General features: G+C 37.8%; 2 protein-coding genes and 1 long non-coding RNA gene across 24 annotated transcripts; all 3 read left to right on the plus strand.

The window, feature by feature from the left end:
• Positions 1 to 1,021: 1,021 nt before the first annotated feature.
• On the plus strand, positions 1,022 to 1,727 carry LOC105223525 (uncharacterized). Its single transcript, XM_011201266.2, has 2 exons — positions 1,022 to 1,099; positions 1,224 to 1,727. The coding sequence occupies exons 1-2, from the start codon at positions 1,060 to 1,062 to the stop codon at positions 1,595 to 1,597; spliced, it is 414 nt and encodes a 137-aa protein (XP_011199568.2). The 5' UTR covers positions 1,022 to 1,059; the 3' UTR covers positions 1,598 to 1,727.
• A 3,366-nt stretch (positions 1,728 to 5,093) lies between these two features.
• LOC105223527 (clumping factor A-like) lies at positions 5,094 to 11,402 on the plus strand. Of its 22 annotated transcripts, none has more exons than XM_049455272.1 (4): positions 5,094 to 5,162; positions 10,339 to 10,821; positions 10,948 to 11,010; positions 11,074 to 11,402. In XM_049455272.1, the coding sequence occupies exons 1-4, from the start codon at positions 5,123 to 5,125 to the stop codon at positions 11,295 to 11,297; spliced, it is 810 nt and encodes a 269-aa protein (XP_049311229.1). In that variant the 5' UTR covers positions 5,094 to 5,122; the 3' UTR covers positions 11,298 to 11,402. The 22 variants fall into 22 exon arrangements, with proteins under 22 accessions (XP_049311229.1, XP_049311234.1, XP_049311233.1 ...); XM_049455277.1 differs by lacking the exon at positions 10,948 to 11,010 and adding an exon at positions 10,885 to 10,947 and having other exon boundaries at positions 10,339 to 10,758; positions 11,011 to 11,402; XM_049455276.1 differs by having other exon boundaries at positions 10,339 to 10,695; positions 10,759 to 10,821; positions 10,948 to 11,402.
• Positions 11,403 to 13,513: 2,111 nt separating this feature from the next.
• Positions 13,514 to 14,668, plus strand: LOC105223524 (uncharacterized). The gene is made up of 2 exons (XR_007422491.1): positions 13,514 to 13,636; positions 14,033 to 14,668. It is a non-coding gene; the product is annotated as an uncharacterized LOC105223524 (long non-coding RNA).
• Positions 14,669 to 16,801: the final 2,133 nt, after the last annotated feature.

Consider the following 16,801-nt stretch of genomic DNA (forward strand, 5'->3'; position numbering starts at 1 on the left):
CGATTTTAAAGCTGCTTTTAATAGCCCGAAAAGGAACTGCCTTCTGCCACTATGTCAGAATTTGGTATTCTCGGAAAACTGAGCAGCACCAAAAGCTCCGTCAGGATCGGGTTCGATACCAAACGAGGTTTCAAACAAGGCGACTCCCTATCGTGCGACCTCTTCAATCTACTACTGGAAGAAATAAAATTCCTAAAAACCAAACACTATAAGTCACACATCATTCTTCTCCTGCTATATACTGCAGAGAAATGGACGATGACAACATCTGATTAGTTGACATTACGAGTTTTCATGAGAAAGGTTCTGCGTATTGGTAATGGCGAATATCGCATTCGATAGAACGTTGAGCATAGCTAGGTCATGTCATCTGTATGGATGAATGCACTCCAGCTTTGAAAGTATTCGATGCAGTACCTGCCGGGGAAAGCGGAGGAAAGAGATCTGTTGGAGTAGGATCCAGCTTCACTTGGTATCACGAATTGGCGCCAAATTGCGGAAAGAAGAAACGACTGGCGCGCTATTACTAACTCGGCTATAACCGCGTAAGCGGTGTCTACGTCAGTAAAGATTAATATTAATACAAAGAAATCTAAACTTTTTGAAAAATATTATTCTGTTTATGAGCTTCGACGTAGTTTCATTGTCTACTGAATGCACTCACATGTTTAGTGACGACTAATATATGAGCAAGGTATTTGTATTGGAACTTATTGTTTATATGACACTAGTTCACAAAATTTACGATCTAAAAAAAAGCAATTGAAAATAAACACGAGTAGGCTGAAGACAAAGACCAAAATTCATTCCGTAACACCGGGCAAAGACTTGATATGTGAATTGACGTGCCGCAAAGATATTGAGAAAATTGAAAATTATGGTTTTCCTTTACGTTATGATAATAATTTTGAATTTAGCGTAATTGGCAGTAAATAAAAAAATGAGTTCGTGTAAAAAATTATTTACAATTTGTAGACTGCTTACTGGATTCTGTATTTAAGGCGCTACAAATAATTCACCGTTTGACAGTTATTCTCCAACATTTGAACTGTAGACAAGATGAAGCCACAAACTCTGTGTTTATACGTCCTCATAGTGGGTAGGTATTGAAGCTTCCTCAAGAGCATTGGAAGTCTGCTAAGCAGTTCCATAGAAACTGTGTCTTTATCGATGGGCTAATCTTTAGAGGAATGAGTGATTATATTACATTCCTTCCTTTACAGCATTTCTTCTTGCCACTGAAATGCCAAGAGTTCATGGAATCGGAATAGTTTTAACTTACCAGTTGTTACGCCTTGCTGCAAAAGAACTACATCATCTGATAAAAGGTGCAGGTACTGGTACTAACGATATTCCGTTGGATCACCCACCAATGCAGCAAGCAGTGACTATTATCCTTAACAACCCAAAATTGATAGAGGAAGATGGAAGCGAAAGCGATAATAGTCAATCGCTTATGAATATAGATACTTCGCAGAAAACAGATGATATCGGTGAAGATAAGGAGACGGCATCAGAAAGACTTGAATTAATAAAAAAGATACGAAAATGGATAAGGGCTTTTAGAGGGTATTCTAGTCCCATACATAGAACTTAAAGGAATGCAGGTTCAAAAAGTTTATTCAAATGTAGTCTACTATTGGTATTATACAAATTTCTAATTACATTGTTTTACTTCATACAAGTATTGCTAGTCTAAAGAAAGTGTAAGAGAAGAGTAAATAAAAATAAATGAAATACCTAAAGCTATTGAGTCTTAATTTATTTCGACGCTGCAATGAATATTATGTACAACCGTCTAAGTATTTAGCCATACTTACTTATATAAAATATATATATAAAATGAAAACTCGAACTGTAGATCATACAAGTCGCCGAAGAATGCGTCACACATCTAAACTGTGCTTGCCTCGCCTTTCCGTCATATACGAGGTATGACAATTAAGTAATGAGACTGATTCCATAAAAACTGTATATTTGAAAATTATTCTACAACTCTGCCATTCCCTTTAAAGTAGTCTCCTTAGGCAGTTATACAGCGATTCCAGCGCGTTTTCCATGCTTCGTAACATTTCTGGAATGAATCGACTGGGATGTCCGCGAATACCCTCGTCACGGCCGTCAAAATGGGTTCCTTTTACCACCGATTTTATTTTAGGAAAAAAAAAGTCACAGTGTGAAATGTCGGGCGAGTTAGGCGGCTGTTGCAACACGGCGATCCCTTTAGAGGCAAAATACTGGGACACGCTGAAGGCGGTGTGGCACGGCGCGTTGCCGGGATGAAGGATCCAGTTACGAGCGATGTCTGGACGCACCCTGTTGACACGTTTTCGCAATCTTTCGAGTACTTGGCAATAGTAGACTTGATTCCCGGTTTTCCCGGATGGAACGAATTCTTAGTGGACGATTCCACGGCTATCAAAAAAGGCAATAATCAACGCTTTCACCTGCGACTTGGTCATGCGAGCTTTTTTCGGGCGGGGGGCGTGCGGAGGCAACCATTGTTAGCTTTGGCTTTTGGTTTCCGAGTCGTATTGGAAAAACCAGCTCTCATCGCCCGTAATAACTCGATCAAACAGCGTGGGATCGTTTTCCACTTGTACCAAACAGTCTTCTGTGACGGTCATTCGACACAGCAGGCGAACTAAACAAGCTAGATCGATGATGCATACATCAATAGAGAAGGGAGGGATGTCGGAATAAAAGAAAGGGAATTTCAAGGTCACAGATTTACCACGAGCGCGGCAATAAAATCAGTCTCATTACTTAATTTTCAAACCTCGTAAGAAGAAAGTGAGAAACCTGTGACATAGTGTTGCTTAAACCATTTTAAGCATTAATGTCCCTCTATCCCACAATCACAGAATCAACAATGTCCTTTTCCATTATCTTCTGTTATCATACAAGTAAGGAGGTTTTCAACTTCATGAAGATAACTCAAACACTGATCAACTTGAAGTCTAAGTATGTGGGAGCTTTGAATATTCGTGCACCAATTTCCGATACTTCCAGCATTAAAGTGGACTATATACATACACTTAATTTTCCTGAGATTTACTACAGCTTGACCGATATATACGATACATAGCCAACCAGAGGTTTGAAGTTCGCATTTTAGGTATATGGAAGAGGTAAAAGAAGAGGTAATATTTATCTTTTAGAAATTTATCATTTATCTTGTAGAAATTTGCATTTTGGGTAGATTTAGGAGGTACATGACCCATTTTTATCCATTTTGGATACAAAAGCGTGTAAATGATCTGAATGACGAGCTGAATCGATTTAGTCTTGTCCATCTTTACGTCGGCCTTTCTTCTCAAGGAGCTGTCATGCACACTCACAATTATATTTGCGAAGTCTGAGCCAAGCTTCCTAGATAGTAACAAATGTTTACTCTTAAGTCGTGAAATTGGTTAACATAATTGGCATTGCTTTTAGAAAATCTTTTGTAGTTATACGAGAACAAATATAGTCTACTGATACCTATAAAGCGTGATCTTGCACTTTGATCGCCCTTAACTTACATACCTTTTCCTCATGGTATACCTATGAGCCGAGTAGTTATTATTATCCTTTGCCGCCGCTAAAGCTGCCGCAAAATCTAAGTGTCACATTGGTGGGTTGCTCTATGGCAAGTTAAGGAGTTAGGAAATTATTACGAGTGTACAGTTCAACAAGTTGCAGTTGCGCCAAAAGCGGTACAAATGGTCGAAAATTATACAAAAGGATGCGGTAATTAATAGAAAGTTTCAAGACCGTAGTATAATCTTGTAGAACTCCCAGAGATGATCTAGTGATTGAATGCCAGTGAAGTCATAACACCTGGAGATGGTGAGCCCGATTCCTAGTTGATGGCAATGGAGCAGATGTCTCATTGCCGACCATGAAGAAGTCGGAATAGCAATTACTCGCATATAGTGTATTTCGTGAAAGATTAAAGCCCACTGTCAACAAACTGTTTCGACCATATCAGCGTGGCTTCAGGTCTGGAAAATCAACAGCTGACTAGATATTCACCATGTGCCAAAACTTGGAAAAGACCCGTGAAAAGAGGATCGGTATAAGCCACGTCTTCGTTGATTTCAAAGCTAGTTGGGGAGCAGTGGAAGGATCTCTAAAAGCCTTTAAATACTAAACGAGGTTTCAGACAGAAGGTTTCCTTCAACCCACTCCTTGAAAAAATAATTCGAGCTGCAGATCTGAATAGAGAAGGCACAATTTTCTAACAGATTGTACAACTGCTGACGTACGCCAATGACATCAATATCGCTGAGATCTGCTTTCTCTGGGTGGACAAAGAAACGAGTTAAATGGATGTGGTGGTGAACGTGGGCAAGACGAAGATATATGGTCCTTTGCGCATTGACAACGGCGAATATCACAGTCGATGGAACAATGAGCTGTACGATATATGCGGCTACGCTGTCGTCCGAATGGATGAAAACAGATGTGGAGGTCGACGCAGTACACGCCGGGCGGAGTAGAGAAAGTTTAAGACCTTCACTCCGGTGGAAAGACCAGGTAGAGAAGGATCTGGCTACACTTGGAATCTCAAATTCGGTGCAAAACACCGAAAAGAAATGGAAGAACGACTGGTTCACTGTTGTAAACTCGGCTATAAACGCGTAAGCGGTGTCCTCGTTAATAAAGAAGAAGAAAAGCTACAGAAAATTTATTAAGTATATGGTCATCAGCGTTGCGGAGAAATATCGTCATTACCTGAATTGGCGCATTATATTAGCGGGCTTTGGCATAATTTTGCAACAAACTCCAGACGTCATTCGATGTTTCCGAAACGTTTTTAAGCGCAAGAACAAATGAGTTATAGCTAATTAGTCTACATAACACATACTTGTATAACTTTGTTTTCTTGCGTCTGACAACTGCTAGTACATAATTTTAAAATAATCAAATTAATACAAAGGAATCTAAACTTTTTCAAAACTCTTGTTCTGTTTATGAGCTTTGATGTAGTTTCATTGTTCACTGAATACCCTCACGTGTTTAGTGACGAAAAAATTATTTACAATTTGTAGACTGGTTATGATGGATTCTGTATTTAAGGCGCTACAAATAACCTATAGTTTGACAGTTATTTTCCATCTGTCGAACTGTTCACAATATGAAGCCGCAAACTCTGTGTTTATCCGTCCTCATAGTGGGTAGGTATTAGAGATTCCTACAGAGCATTGGTAGCTGGAAGTTTATTAAACAGTGCGAAGGAAATTATTTTTTAACTGTTGAACTAATGTGTAGCGAAATAGTTATATTAATTTAAGTTGCAAACTTTTCTTTACAGCGTTTCTTTTTGCCTCTGAAATACCAAGCGCCCAAGGCATGTATTTAACTAACGATTTGTTAAGCCTTGCAGCACAAGAACTTAATCATTTGATAAGCGGTGTAGCTACTGGTGTTAATGAAATTCTGTTCGAACGCTCCAAAATGCAGCCATTTACGATTACCATAAACAATCCAACAGAGGCAGAGAAAGACGAAAATGAAATTGGAGTTAATTCGCCGAAAACAGCTGTAACCGACGCAGATAACGCAATGGAGAACTTGGCAGGGAAGAATGGAAGCGCAACTTTAGAAATTCCGCAGGAATTATCAACATTGTTGGAAAAGGTTCTAAATTGGATAAGCTTTTTAAAAATTTTGAAAAAAATGTAAAAATACTCAAAGTAAAATTGTCAAAAAGCAAACACAAAACGAATACAAAAATGGCATGTCATTGGTAAAATATATTTTTTTTTTATTAAATATCACAGTTTTTACTTCACAAAAGTATTGTAAGTCTATTGAAAGTGTAAACAAGAGTAAATAAAAATAATTGAAACACCTAAAGTTATTGAGTCTACATTCATTTTGGCGTTGCAACGAAGATTATGGTCTAAAATATGTAGAATGAAAGCCAAATTGCAGATCGCAGAAGTCGCCACAGCATGTGCCTAAGAAGTACATCAAGTATTGCTTAGAAATGAAGGTTTCTTATACATATACGAGGTATGACAATTAAGTAATGAGACTGATTCCATAACAACCGTATATTTGAAAATTATTCTACAACTCTGCCATCCCCTTCAAAGTAGTCCCCTTGGACAGCTATACAGCGATTCCAGCGCGTTTTCCATGCTTCGTAACATTTCTGGAACGCTTCGACTGGGATGTCCGCGAGTACCCTCGTCACGGCCGCCTGGATGTCCGTAATCGACTCAAAATGGGTTTCTTTGACCACCGATTTTGTTTTAGGAAACAAAAAAAGTCACAGGGTGACATGTCGGGCGAATAAGGCGGCTATTGCAACACGGCGATCCCTTTAGAGGCCAAATATTGGGACACGCTGAGGGCGGTGTGGCACGGCGCGTTGTCGTGATGAAGGATTCAGTTACGAGCGATGTCTGGGCGCACCCTGTTGACTCGTTTTCGCAATCTTTCGAGTACTTGGCAATAGTAGACTTGATAGTAGACTATAGTAGACTTGATTCACAGTTTTCTCCGGTAGAACGAATTCTTCGTGGATGATTCCACGGCTATCAAAAAAGGCAATAATCATCGTTTTCAGCTTCAACTTGCTCATGTGAGCTTTTTTCGGGCGGGGGCGCGCGGAGACTACCATTTGTGCCATCGAAACACCTGGGCACGACTAAGAGCACTATCACCATACACTCTTACATTTTTAACGTACGTTTCCGAAGCTGTTTCGCCCAATCTGGCGCAAAATTTAATCGCGACGCATTGCTCTTGATTTCAATTTTCGTGACGAGCACTACAAACACTCGTCTAATCAACTTGACGCAGCAGGCGAACTAAACAATAGCCATAGTGCATATTTCAATGGAGAGGGGAGGGATGCCGGAAAAAGACAAAGGGAATTTCAAGGTCACGGGATTACCACAAGCGCGGCAATAAAATCAGTCTCTTTACTTAATTGTCAAACCTCATGTTCGGACACCAAATCGTTCATGTTAATTTCACAGTGAACTCCACATTGTCCATGCCTTTGCCTGTGCACCAATGCAAGAAAGCTTTCTTACGAAACATAGCAATGAACTGACGCGAAATACGCTTGATTAATTCCTGCTTAGTTGTCGAGTTACCAATAAATGTAGCCGTCAATTTCAAACTTCATTGTGCAATATCGCAAACGGCAGTCTAAACATTTTTGGGTATCCATTTTGGGTATCCATTTGACGAAGTATGAGCTGTTCTTGTTTTGGATATTTAGCATTTGTTCGTCAACTTTCTTCATTGATATACGTCCACGGAAGATAGCAGCAACAGTGAGATAACGTCCGTGTCGTGGATCGCAGGCAGTCATACTGTTCTTGGCATCGAACATTTCTTGTGTAAGTTTTGGCACGGTGAGAGCACGGAGCTGTTGAGATCATCGTGATATAAAAGGACCAAAGCAAGGCATGAAGAAATGCAATCGTGGGAAACGAACCTATTCACTAATTTGCGTAAGTCCACGTATACATGAAAGTGTGGATTAGTGATAAATTGCATTCCTGCAGATATAGTCTTAGAAAAGAATGTCAGTATATTAGGCGAAAAGCAGTTTCAAGCTCTTCAACTCGCCGGGACCTGATGGATTATGCCCGTCTACATTACAGCAATCACAGGACCACATTAAAGCCTGGGTATTGACCATTTTTAAAGCGGCGCTACTATATATATAATATGTTCTCTCGTTATGGAGGAAAGTCAAAATAATTTATAAACTATAATATATAGACTAAAGACTTAAGAGGTCATGCCAACATTATGAAATTGTAACAGGCTAACAATTGGAGATAAGTCAAGTTTCGTAGGACTAATTTTATACAGAAAACTTTCATGGAAACTAAACTCAGACTTATATACCAGAATCGCCTTTCGTCTATCAGAGCATTGCAGTGCCTCCAAGCAGTGATCACAGCAATAAATGAAATATTCATGAAGTGGAAACCATAAAACATCTTCTAAACGACTGGGAAGCTTTATATACGAAAACGACTGCAATTATCGGGAGAGGGTTTCTTGATGATATCTCTAGTATCTAGTATCAGTAGTTCTGGTTTATCTAACAATCTCATTACAGTTTTCCTCCTCCCCTTTCAAATCCACAGCAGTGTTGTGCGCTGATCAGTCGAAAAAAGATAACATCGATAGGGTTCCCAAAAATATTAACAGAGCACCCAAGAAAACATAAAGTCCAATATTTCTGCTCGCTACTTTTATCTGAATCTCGTTCTTCCATCCTTGCAAAAAGTTACTTCGTTCATTAAAATAACAAGGGTATATTCGTAGTGTGGGATTGAGGCATATTTCTAAGATATCCTACATCCTTACTGAGATATAACGGGTCAATTGAAAAGTTCCTGGCCTTACATAGCAAACACATTTTTTTGGCAAAATTCTATCAACTTTTTGACGCCATTTTTGTAGCACGATTTGTACTTTGCTTCAAAATAAGCCACTGAGAGCAGGAAATAGTTGGCGAGTGGCTGATCTGGAGAATACAAAAGATGCTGAAACAATAGATGCAGAAGCAATTCGAAGTCAAATTCATAGATTTTTGCCGGCGATTTCGTTCGGTCATTCCTTTTTAAGGTATTCAATAAAACATATCCCATGCTCATCCCAAAATTCAAAGGCCATAACCTTGATAGCCGACTTTTACGTTTTTCTGCGCTTTTTCACGCTTTGGAGTGGGTACATCGTGTGCAGACTTACGAATGTACTTTGAAATAAAATGATGGAACCATGTCTCATCTATTGTCACATATTGACGCCAAAGTATAAGTTTATTACGGTTGAATGTCTCCAAACACTGATCCGTAAAATCAAGCCGTCATTGGTTTTGGTCAAAAGTGCTCCAGTGTCTAGTCACCCGATTTGCACATAGTTTTCTCTTATCCAAATATTCGTGAATGATGTAATGTAAATATCCAGTTGATATTTTAGAATGCCTGATAGCTGGAACCACTTCACTTTACAGTCATCCAAAATTACTTTGTGGACTTTTTTGATATTTTCGTCGGAATCAACCGCTTCCACTGTGTCTGAGGTGGTCATGTTGATGGTTGATTTTCTTGGGGTAATGTTCGGCGGATGGAGCCATGTGTAGAAGTTCACGCAAGCGAGACTTAAGCAGTTCACGACTTCTGGTCTTAGACCAAGTATTTTCTGGGTAGTCAAAAAACATCCATTTGAAGGCGAATGAGAGTCCCACCCTTTTGATTCCTTTATTTTATCTTCACTTATGCAAGCTTATTTTTTGACATCTGACAACTGCTAAACATTATTTTACATCACCCAAATTAACTAGTAAATCTAAACGTGTTCAAAAATTCTATTATGCTTGAACACTTAGACTTAGAATGCCCAAACACGTTTTGTGACGATTAGAAAACAAGTTACGTACTTGGTTTGTTTTAAATGACACTACTTAACAAAATTTGCGAACTAAGGAAATCGAAACGGAAAAACCGGAGTAGGCTCTTTTCCAAGATACTGAGTACTTTTTACATTTTCTTTGATTTAATGTCCACAAAAATTTAAACTTGCGTACTTGCGATCTCCATCTATATTGACGACATAAAATGGCCGAGCAAGAGTGGGACTGAGAATAATTTTCCAGCTACATTCGAAAATACAAGGGATGAGTAAAAAGGGGTTTAGCTCACATAAAGTTCAGACTGACTATTTGTATTGATAAAATGGGAGATCTATATTGGAAACCAGGTTAAAAAGACAGAACAAAAGAAGTATTCACATTATGAAGATAAAGATATTGTGGAGATTGAAAATTACGAGTATGCTTACCTCTTAAGCTTGTGGCAACAAATTTGAAGTTAGCGTAAGCTCAGATTAATTTTTAACCCCTATGTAACCAGATAAAGTCCAAGCAGTCTCCCAAAAATTGTGTCAGTCCTTCAAATTACTGCGAAAATAGAAAACTTAAGTGGAATTTTCTATGCTATTCCCTCATAGAGTCTTAATATACTAAGGTGAATTTTCCTTCGATTTCCAAGTCCTATTAATTTGCGGTAAATAAAAAAATGAGCTCGTGTTAAAAATTATTTACAATTTGTAGACTGATTAAACTGGATTCTATATTTAAGGCAAATAACTTATCGTTTGACAGTTATTCTCCAACATTTGAACTGTACACAATATGAAGCCGCAAACTCTGTGTTTATCCGTCCTCATAGTGGGTAGGTATTAGAGATCCTTAAGGGCATTGGAAGCTGGATATATACTAAAAAGTTCGAAGGAAGCTCCTTCTTAACTGTTGAACTAATTTATAGAGAAATAATAATATTAAAATGAGTAGTAAACTTGTTTTCTTTGCAGCTATTCTTCTTGTCGCTGACATCCCAAGAGTCCACGGAAAGAGTTTAAATCAAGGGTTGTTAGGTTTTGCAGAAAATGAAATATTAGACTTTGTAAAAATTATAATTAAATCCATTAACGAAACTCTGCAAGAACGCCTCACACCTAAGATGATTGAACAGATGATTCACGAAGGCAAACTACCGGAGAAAGATGGTAGCAAAAGTAAAGAAAGTAATTCGCAGGAAACCGGCACCACCGACGAAAATAAGGAGACAGATAACTCAGCAGAGAAGAATGGAAGCGGAAGTGGAGGTAAGACCGATGAAGATAAGGATACAGATAACTCGGCAGAGAAGAATGGAAGCGGAAGTGGAGGTAAGACCGATGAAGATAAGGATACAGCTAACTCGGCAGAAAAGAATGGAAGCGGAAGTGGAGGTAAGACCGATGAAGATAAGGATGCGGATAACTCAGCAGAGAAGAATACAAGTGAAGGTGGAGGTAACACCGATGAGGATAAGGATACAGAAAACTCGGCAGAGAAGAATGGAAGCGAAAGTGGAGGTAACACCGATGAGGATAAGGATACAGAAAACTCGGCAGAGAAGAATGGAAGCGAAAGTGGAGGTAAGACCGATGAAGATAAGGATACGGATAACTCAGCAGAGAAGAATGGAAGCGAAAGTGGAGGTAACACCGATGAGGATAAGGATACAGAAAACTCGGCAGAGAAGAATGGAAGCGAAAGTGGAGGTAACACCGATGAAGATAAGGATACGGATAACTCAGCAGAGAAGAATACAAGTGAAGGTGGTGATAGTTCGCCGGACACAAAAGAATCATCAGAAAATCGTTTGTCAACGGTAATAAATTTGGAGAATTTTTTGAAATCTCTTACAAAGAACTTAAAGGGATGCAAGTTACAACAGACGAAAAGCGAAAACAAATTGAATACAAAGATAGTATGCCGTTGGTAACATTTGGTACAGTTGGTACATTTTTTATTTCACACAATATTGTAAGTCTATTGAAAGTGTATGTAAGAGAAGCGTGAATAAAAATAATTGAAGCGCCTAAAGTTATTGAGTCTTAATTCATTTCGACGTTGTAACGAAGTTTTTCTATTATGGACGAAGTGGAATGTAGAGCTTTTAGAATTTTTAAAAGTTTTTAGAATATCTACCACAGGATTTTAAATGTCCGAAGTCTGCAGCAGACAGTCCAATGGTCTTGATTCTCTATGCCACTATGCGCCAGAAAATGAGGGGTTTTTAAATAACAATGCGACCGATATATATATATGGAAGTTTCTATTTCGACATGAGATCTAATAAAGCAGGCAATTAAAGAAATTTATAACTTAAAGAGATGTAAGGTAGAGATGTAAATCGGTATAAGAAAGATTCAAATATGGACCAGCCAATGTAAGTTGTTTTTCATTACGCTCAGGCTGCGTCGGAGCGTCAGATTCTACAGGCCGCTCACTTGTGAGAAGTCCTTTTTCAAACAACTAAGACAGAGTAAGAGATTATCCGTTAGACTAATGATTAATTGCATGCTTCGTTGTGTATAAAAAAAACTACGTTATACATATCTAGCTTTGAAAGAGTAATTCAAGACCCGTTAGGCTTTAGGAAACTCCTGAAACTGTGCTGAGCTCAACGACATCTGTCCAGCTTTCTAAGCAACTACTTGGCAAGAGTTAGGGACCACATTTTCTGATCTTTTACGACAATATCAGGAACAGTGTTCGCTGTACGCTGTTGTAGGCCCCGACTACTATCGGCAGAATGCTTGCTTTGCATGTAAAAAGAGTCTTTGTACTTGGCTTTTTGTTACTTAAATTCTGAAGACAAAGCTTTAATCTGGTTAGTAAACTGCTATAATTCGTTAACGATTAGTATTTATAAGCGTTCTTGTTTCATTGTTTGGTCACGTCCCGGCTAGAAACTGCGAGATATGCAACAACACGCCAGTCTCCATTTAATAAAGAAGACAAGTCATAGGATCAGATTATATTTTTCTCCTACACTGAAACACCGAAATTTATTTTTCATTTCAGAGTTTCTGAATTCAATTTGTACGAGCATGAACAGGGTATATTGAGCTTGCCACGAAGTCTGTAATCCTCAAGAGGAAATGTCAGAGCAGCGTGAGTGGTCCGTCTGAATATAGTTTTGAGTTGTCGATCCGAAATTTTGTATACATCCATTTTCTTCTAAAAAATGTTCTTTTGTCGGAATCACAGATATCCGTTTACTATGTCATAGCAGCAGATCGATGGAACTCAAATCCCTGTAGTTAAAATAGCACCGGTCCTTTGTCTGATTACCCGCAATAATAGTTTAGTTCGAGTCTAAGCATCAGATACATGATTAATATCCAGCCAAGAATAATCTTCGGGCCCAAAACCCAAGTGCTAAAAATGACACAGGTTAGGTTAGGTGAATCTGGTAGGGCAATAAACCATATTCCAGTTTTGATTCTTTGCGATACCAGATGGAGTTCAGTTACCATATCCATAGGGCACAATAGACCCTAGGTCGCGGTGCAGAACCTCAATTTTTATTCTATCTTCATTTCTACCATATCCATGAGGAGTAGTCATCCTTTAGGAAGCCAGCGCTTGACGTGAATACTTATAGACTATGTGGCCTCACTAACGACACCTCCTCCAACGTATCATGCCGTGGGGCCTCAGATACTTACAGCATAGTCTTGTCAATGCGGGACAAGTGCGCAAGAGATGTTCCATTGTTACCCTGATACCAAGCTTTGTACATTTTACGCAGTATTCTCCAACAAGAAGCTCCATTCTGCGGGCGTGTGTTGCCACCAAACAGTGACCAGTTAGTACTCCGATTAGTGATCTCTTCTATCGAGTACCAATAAGAATTTTGTGTACTTCCGATCTACCATTTCGCACATGACTTTTGCAGTTTTGCTCCCAGGTAGCATCGGGTTTCGATGACACAAGTGTGTGATCCATGCAAATCTAAGAGATATAAGGTTTAAAATTGTAACCTGAAACACCACGTTCTCAGAGAGTGATAGCAGATTTACGAATATTTCGTACCCTTCAATTTGCCTGACTCTTTTTGCTGAATTTCCTTCAAGAACTCAGTGCGAAAATAATACTAAACTATGTAGACTAGTGTAAAGCTGCTCCATATAAGTTTTCCACAAACCGTTGCGCAATGCAGTACTCAGCTACTATCTAACTAAGTGATTTAGCTAAATTATTTGTATAAAATTCTACGAAATTTAACAAACAAGATGTCACCGTGTCCTATATATTTGTATTTGATGACTGGGAGTAAGTACAACTTTTTAACGATTGATTGAGGGTTTAGTGAAATATTTCTCGTCTTAAATAACATATGGAGCATGACTTCGGTACAAAAGCGGAACTGCTAATGGATACTTGAATTTCGCATTACAACAGCTAGGTACACAGCAAATCACTAGAGCAAGGTCACAGCTCATAATGGGTGGATTTTGAGATACGATTTCAAGTATGCGTTAAACATTGTCGGGTTGTTAGTTGAGACGCAGACCAATGCTGTTGATTGGGCTTACAGTTGTTAAACCCAGTACAGCGCCACTATCAAGCGTGCTCCGTAAATCACAAAAACTTTAGGGATAATACCCAAAAAACTTATGCTGATAACAACGCTTACAATTTATACACTTTTCTAATTTTTCCTTACAGTTTTATTACTTGCCAGCAGTATACTAAGAATTAGTGGAAAGCCTTTTGAAGGAGATGCGAGTGCAGAACAATTGTTCTCAAAGACAAATGATGGAAAGTTGTCTGCAGAAGGAAATAATCACACAGTTAAGCATGTGATAAATAACTATAGAGGAAATGGAGATTCTACGCAAGCGGAGAATAGTATGCGTCGGAAGAATATTGAAATTATGACGAAACAGTTTTTTGACGATTCATATTCAAGTTCAATTGAAAGCCTTTCAGTATCTTCCGGGGAAAGTTCAATGGAAAGCATATCATCATTTTCTTCCGATATTTCTAGAAGACCAGAATTTAATGAAGGCTTTGTATCCCATGAATGGAGCAAGTAAAAGGGACTCAAAATGTTAAGTAATGATGGAGAAAAGCTAAATGTATTATTCAAAGATGTGTAGATGTGTATTTATTATTATATCTTTTATTATCTAATAATGCTTTGATTCAATCTTCAAATTTGTTGAATTGCGATAATACTTTATTTAAAGAAAAGTTATTCAGAAAGCGCTTATTATGTTACTAAGCAAATTACATATATTTAATAAGCTTAACTACTTCGTTTGATGAGTGAACATAATTAAGCCTCCACAACTGGTCAAAAGAAAGAAAAGAAAAGACATTAACTTCAGTTGCACCGAAGCTACAATAACTTTCACATATGATTTTTTATAATAAAAAAGTGAAAATTAATCTTATCTTGATTTGATCGGTCAGTTGGTATGGCAGCTATAATACATATTATAGTTGTACGATATCGGTTCTGACAAACAAGCAGTATATCGGAAACTATTACTCGGATCAACTGGAAAATAGAGGAAATATTCTTTAGATGTCGTAAAATTTAATAAGCCAATAAAAAAATCGATTTTTGAAACCCGTAACCCGTAAAGCCTTAAGGCATCATTTCCAGTTGTAAAAAAAAATGTATTTTTTGTTAATTTTTTTGAAGAGGCTTTTTATGGATTATATACATAAAATATGTGAACATTTAGCGAATTTTACGTATTCTAAGAATTCGAATTTTATTAATAAAAATATTGTGTTTCGTTGTTCCTGTAGAAGATCTCCTGAAATTCCTTCACAAATAGGTGTTTGGCGGTGAGGAAGATATCTCTGATCCAAATTATCTGAAATAAAAAAATCAAAAGGATTACTCTTAGGATGGATAAATACAGCTAATGTGAATATGTCAATAGCCAAATTTTGATTTTAGACAAAATGGCGGCTTCCCAACAAAAAAATCCTTTTTATGCACGAGAATTTACACTTTAAATTAAGTCACTTTAAAACGAAATTGTTATCAGAAACTTTATTCCTTCGATCATACCCGACAAAAGTATCTAAGAAGACCCTGTGAAAATTTCAAGTCAATCGCTCAAGCCGTTTCGAAAAAATATTTCTCACCGACTTTGAAAACATCGTTTCGCGAAAAACGCATTTTAAGTTTTGGCTATTATTACGGTTACGGTTGCGCCTATTTTCAAATGCTCGGTGATGCCTTAACAAATACGCTCATTTCTCCGAAAGTATTTACCGGATTACTTTGAAATTTACAGCCAATATTCTCGAAATAAAAAACTAGAAAAAACCTTACCTTCGGCTGCACCGAAGCTAATATACCAAATATGTGTTCAGTTTGTATGGAAGCTATATGTTATAGTAAGCCGATCTGAAAAATTTCTTCGGAGATTACATTGTTGCCTTAGAAAATAATCTATACCGAATTTTGTGAAGATACATTGTCAAATGCAAAAGTTTTCCATACAAGAACTTGATTCCGATCGTTCAGTTTGTATAGCAGCTATATGTTATAGTGGTCCGATATCGGCAGTTCCGACAAATGAGCAGCTTCTTGAAGAGAAAATGACGTTTGCAAAATTTCAAAACGATATCTTAAAAACTGAGGGACTAGTTCGTATATATACAGACGGACAGACAGACAGACGGACATGGCCAAATCGACTTAGCTCAACATACTGATCATTTATGTATATACTCTATAGGGTCTCCGACGCTTCCTTGAGTGTGGTGTTACAAATTTAGCTTAGGCAAGGCTATCATACAGCCAGTGTGTCTATAAGTATGTACAAAAACATATTAAGGATATCCAGCCAAACGTATAGTACGTACATTGTGCCACTAAATATGGTGATAAATGATGCTTTTAGAAGTTGTGTGGAAATTCTGATTTTTTTCACAACGTTACAAAAATTGTATAACTTTTTCGGAAACAGCATCAAACATTGGGATCTGCTGTCAAAATTCACTGACGAATCGGACACTACTCTTAAAAGACTTAATCCGACTACGAGTACATGGTTCAGTAGGGTCGTTACGATATCTGCAATAAAACTTCGTAAAGGCAAAGAAAAGTTGAAAAAACATTTTGATGAATTAGCTGTTGATCAGCGGTCAGCAAACTGGGAAAATGTATTTAAAATTTTCAATAATAATAATGTACTAGACACAGTAATTAACTCAATTAGATACCCGTTTTATTGGTATGAATGCAGCTTCATACATTCGATGCTCTAACACCAACATTTTTATTACATATTGATAAAGCAATTTTATGACAAAAGTGTGACGAATTCCAAAGAAAATATTCAGTTATAAAAGGGCCTAGATTTTCACTTCAATTTATTTATATTTACCACCTAGTTTTACCGCAATTAACTCAAACATGGACTGTTCAACAATTATGTAAGCAAATAATGAGCAAATATGGAGTGC

The sequence above is a fragment of the Bactrocera dorsalis genome, chromosome 4 (genome assembly GCF_023373825.1).
Source record: "Bactrocera dorsalis isolate Fly_Bdor chromosome 4, ASM2337382v1, whole genome shotgun sequence".
NCBI classification, from domain to species: Eukaryota; Metazoa; Arthropoda; class Insecta; order Diptera; family Tephritidae; genus Bactrocera; species Bactrocera dorsalis.

Bases quoted from the DNA above. Each gene is read 5' to 3' on its own strand.
- LOC105223525 (XM_011201266.2), top strand. From the start codon at position 1,060: ATGAAGCCACAAACTCTGTGTTTATACGTCCTCATAGTGG. The intron at 1,100-1,223 runs GTAGGTATTGAA...CTTCCTTTACAG, and splicing joins TTTATACGTCCTCATAGTGG to CATTTCTTCTTGCCACTGAA.
- LOC105223527 (XM_049455256.1), top strand. From the start codon at position 5,123: ATGAAGCCGCAAACTCTGTGTTTATCCGTCCTCATAGTGG. The intron at 5,163-10,338 runs GTAGGTATTAGA...TTTTCTTTGCAG, and splicing joins TTTATCCGTCCTCATAGTGG to CTATTCTTCTTGTCGCTGAC.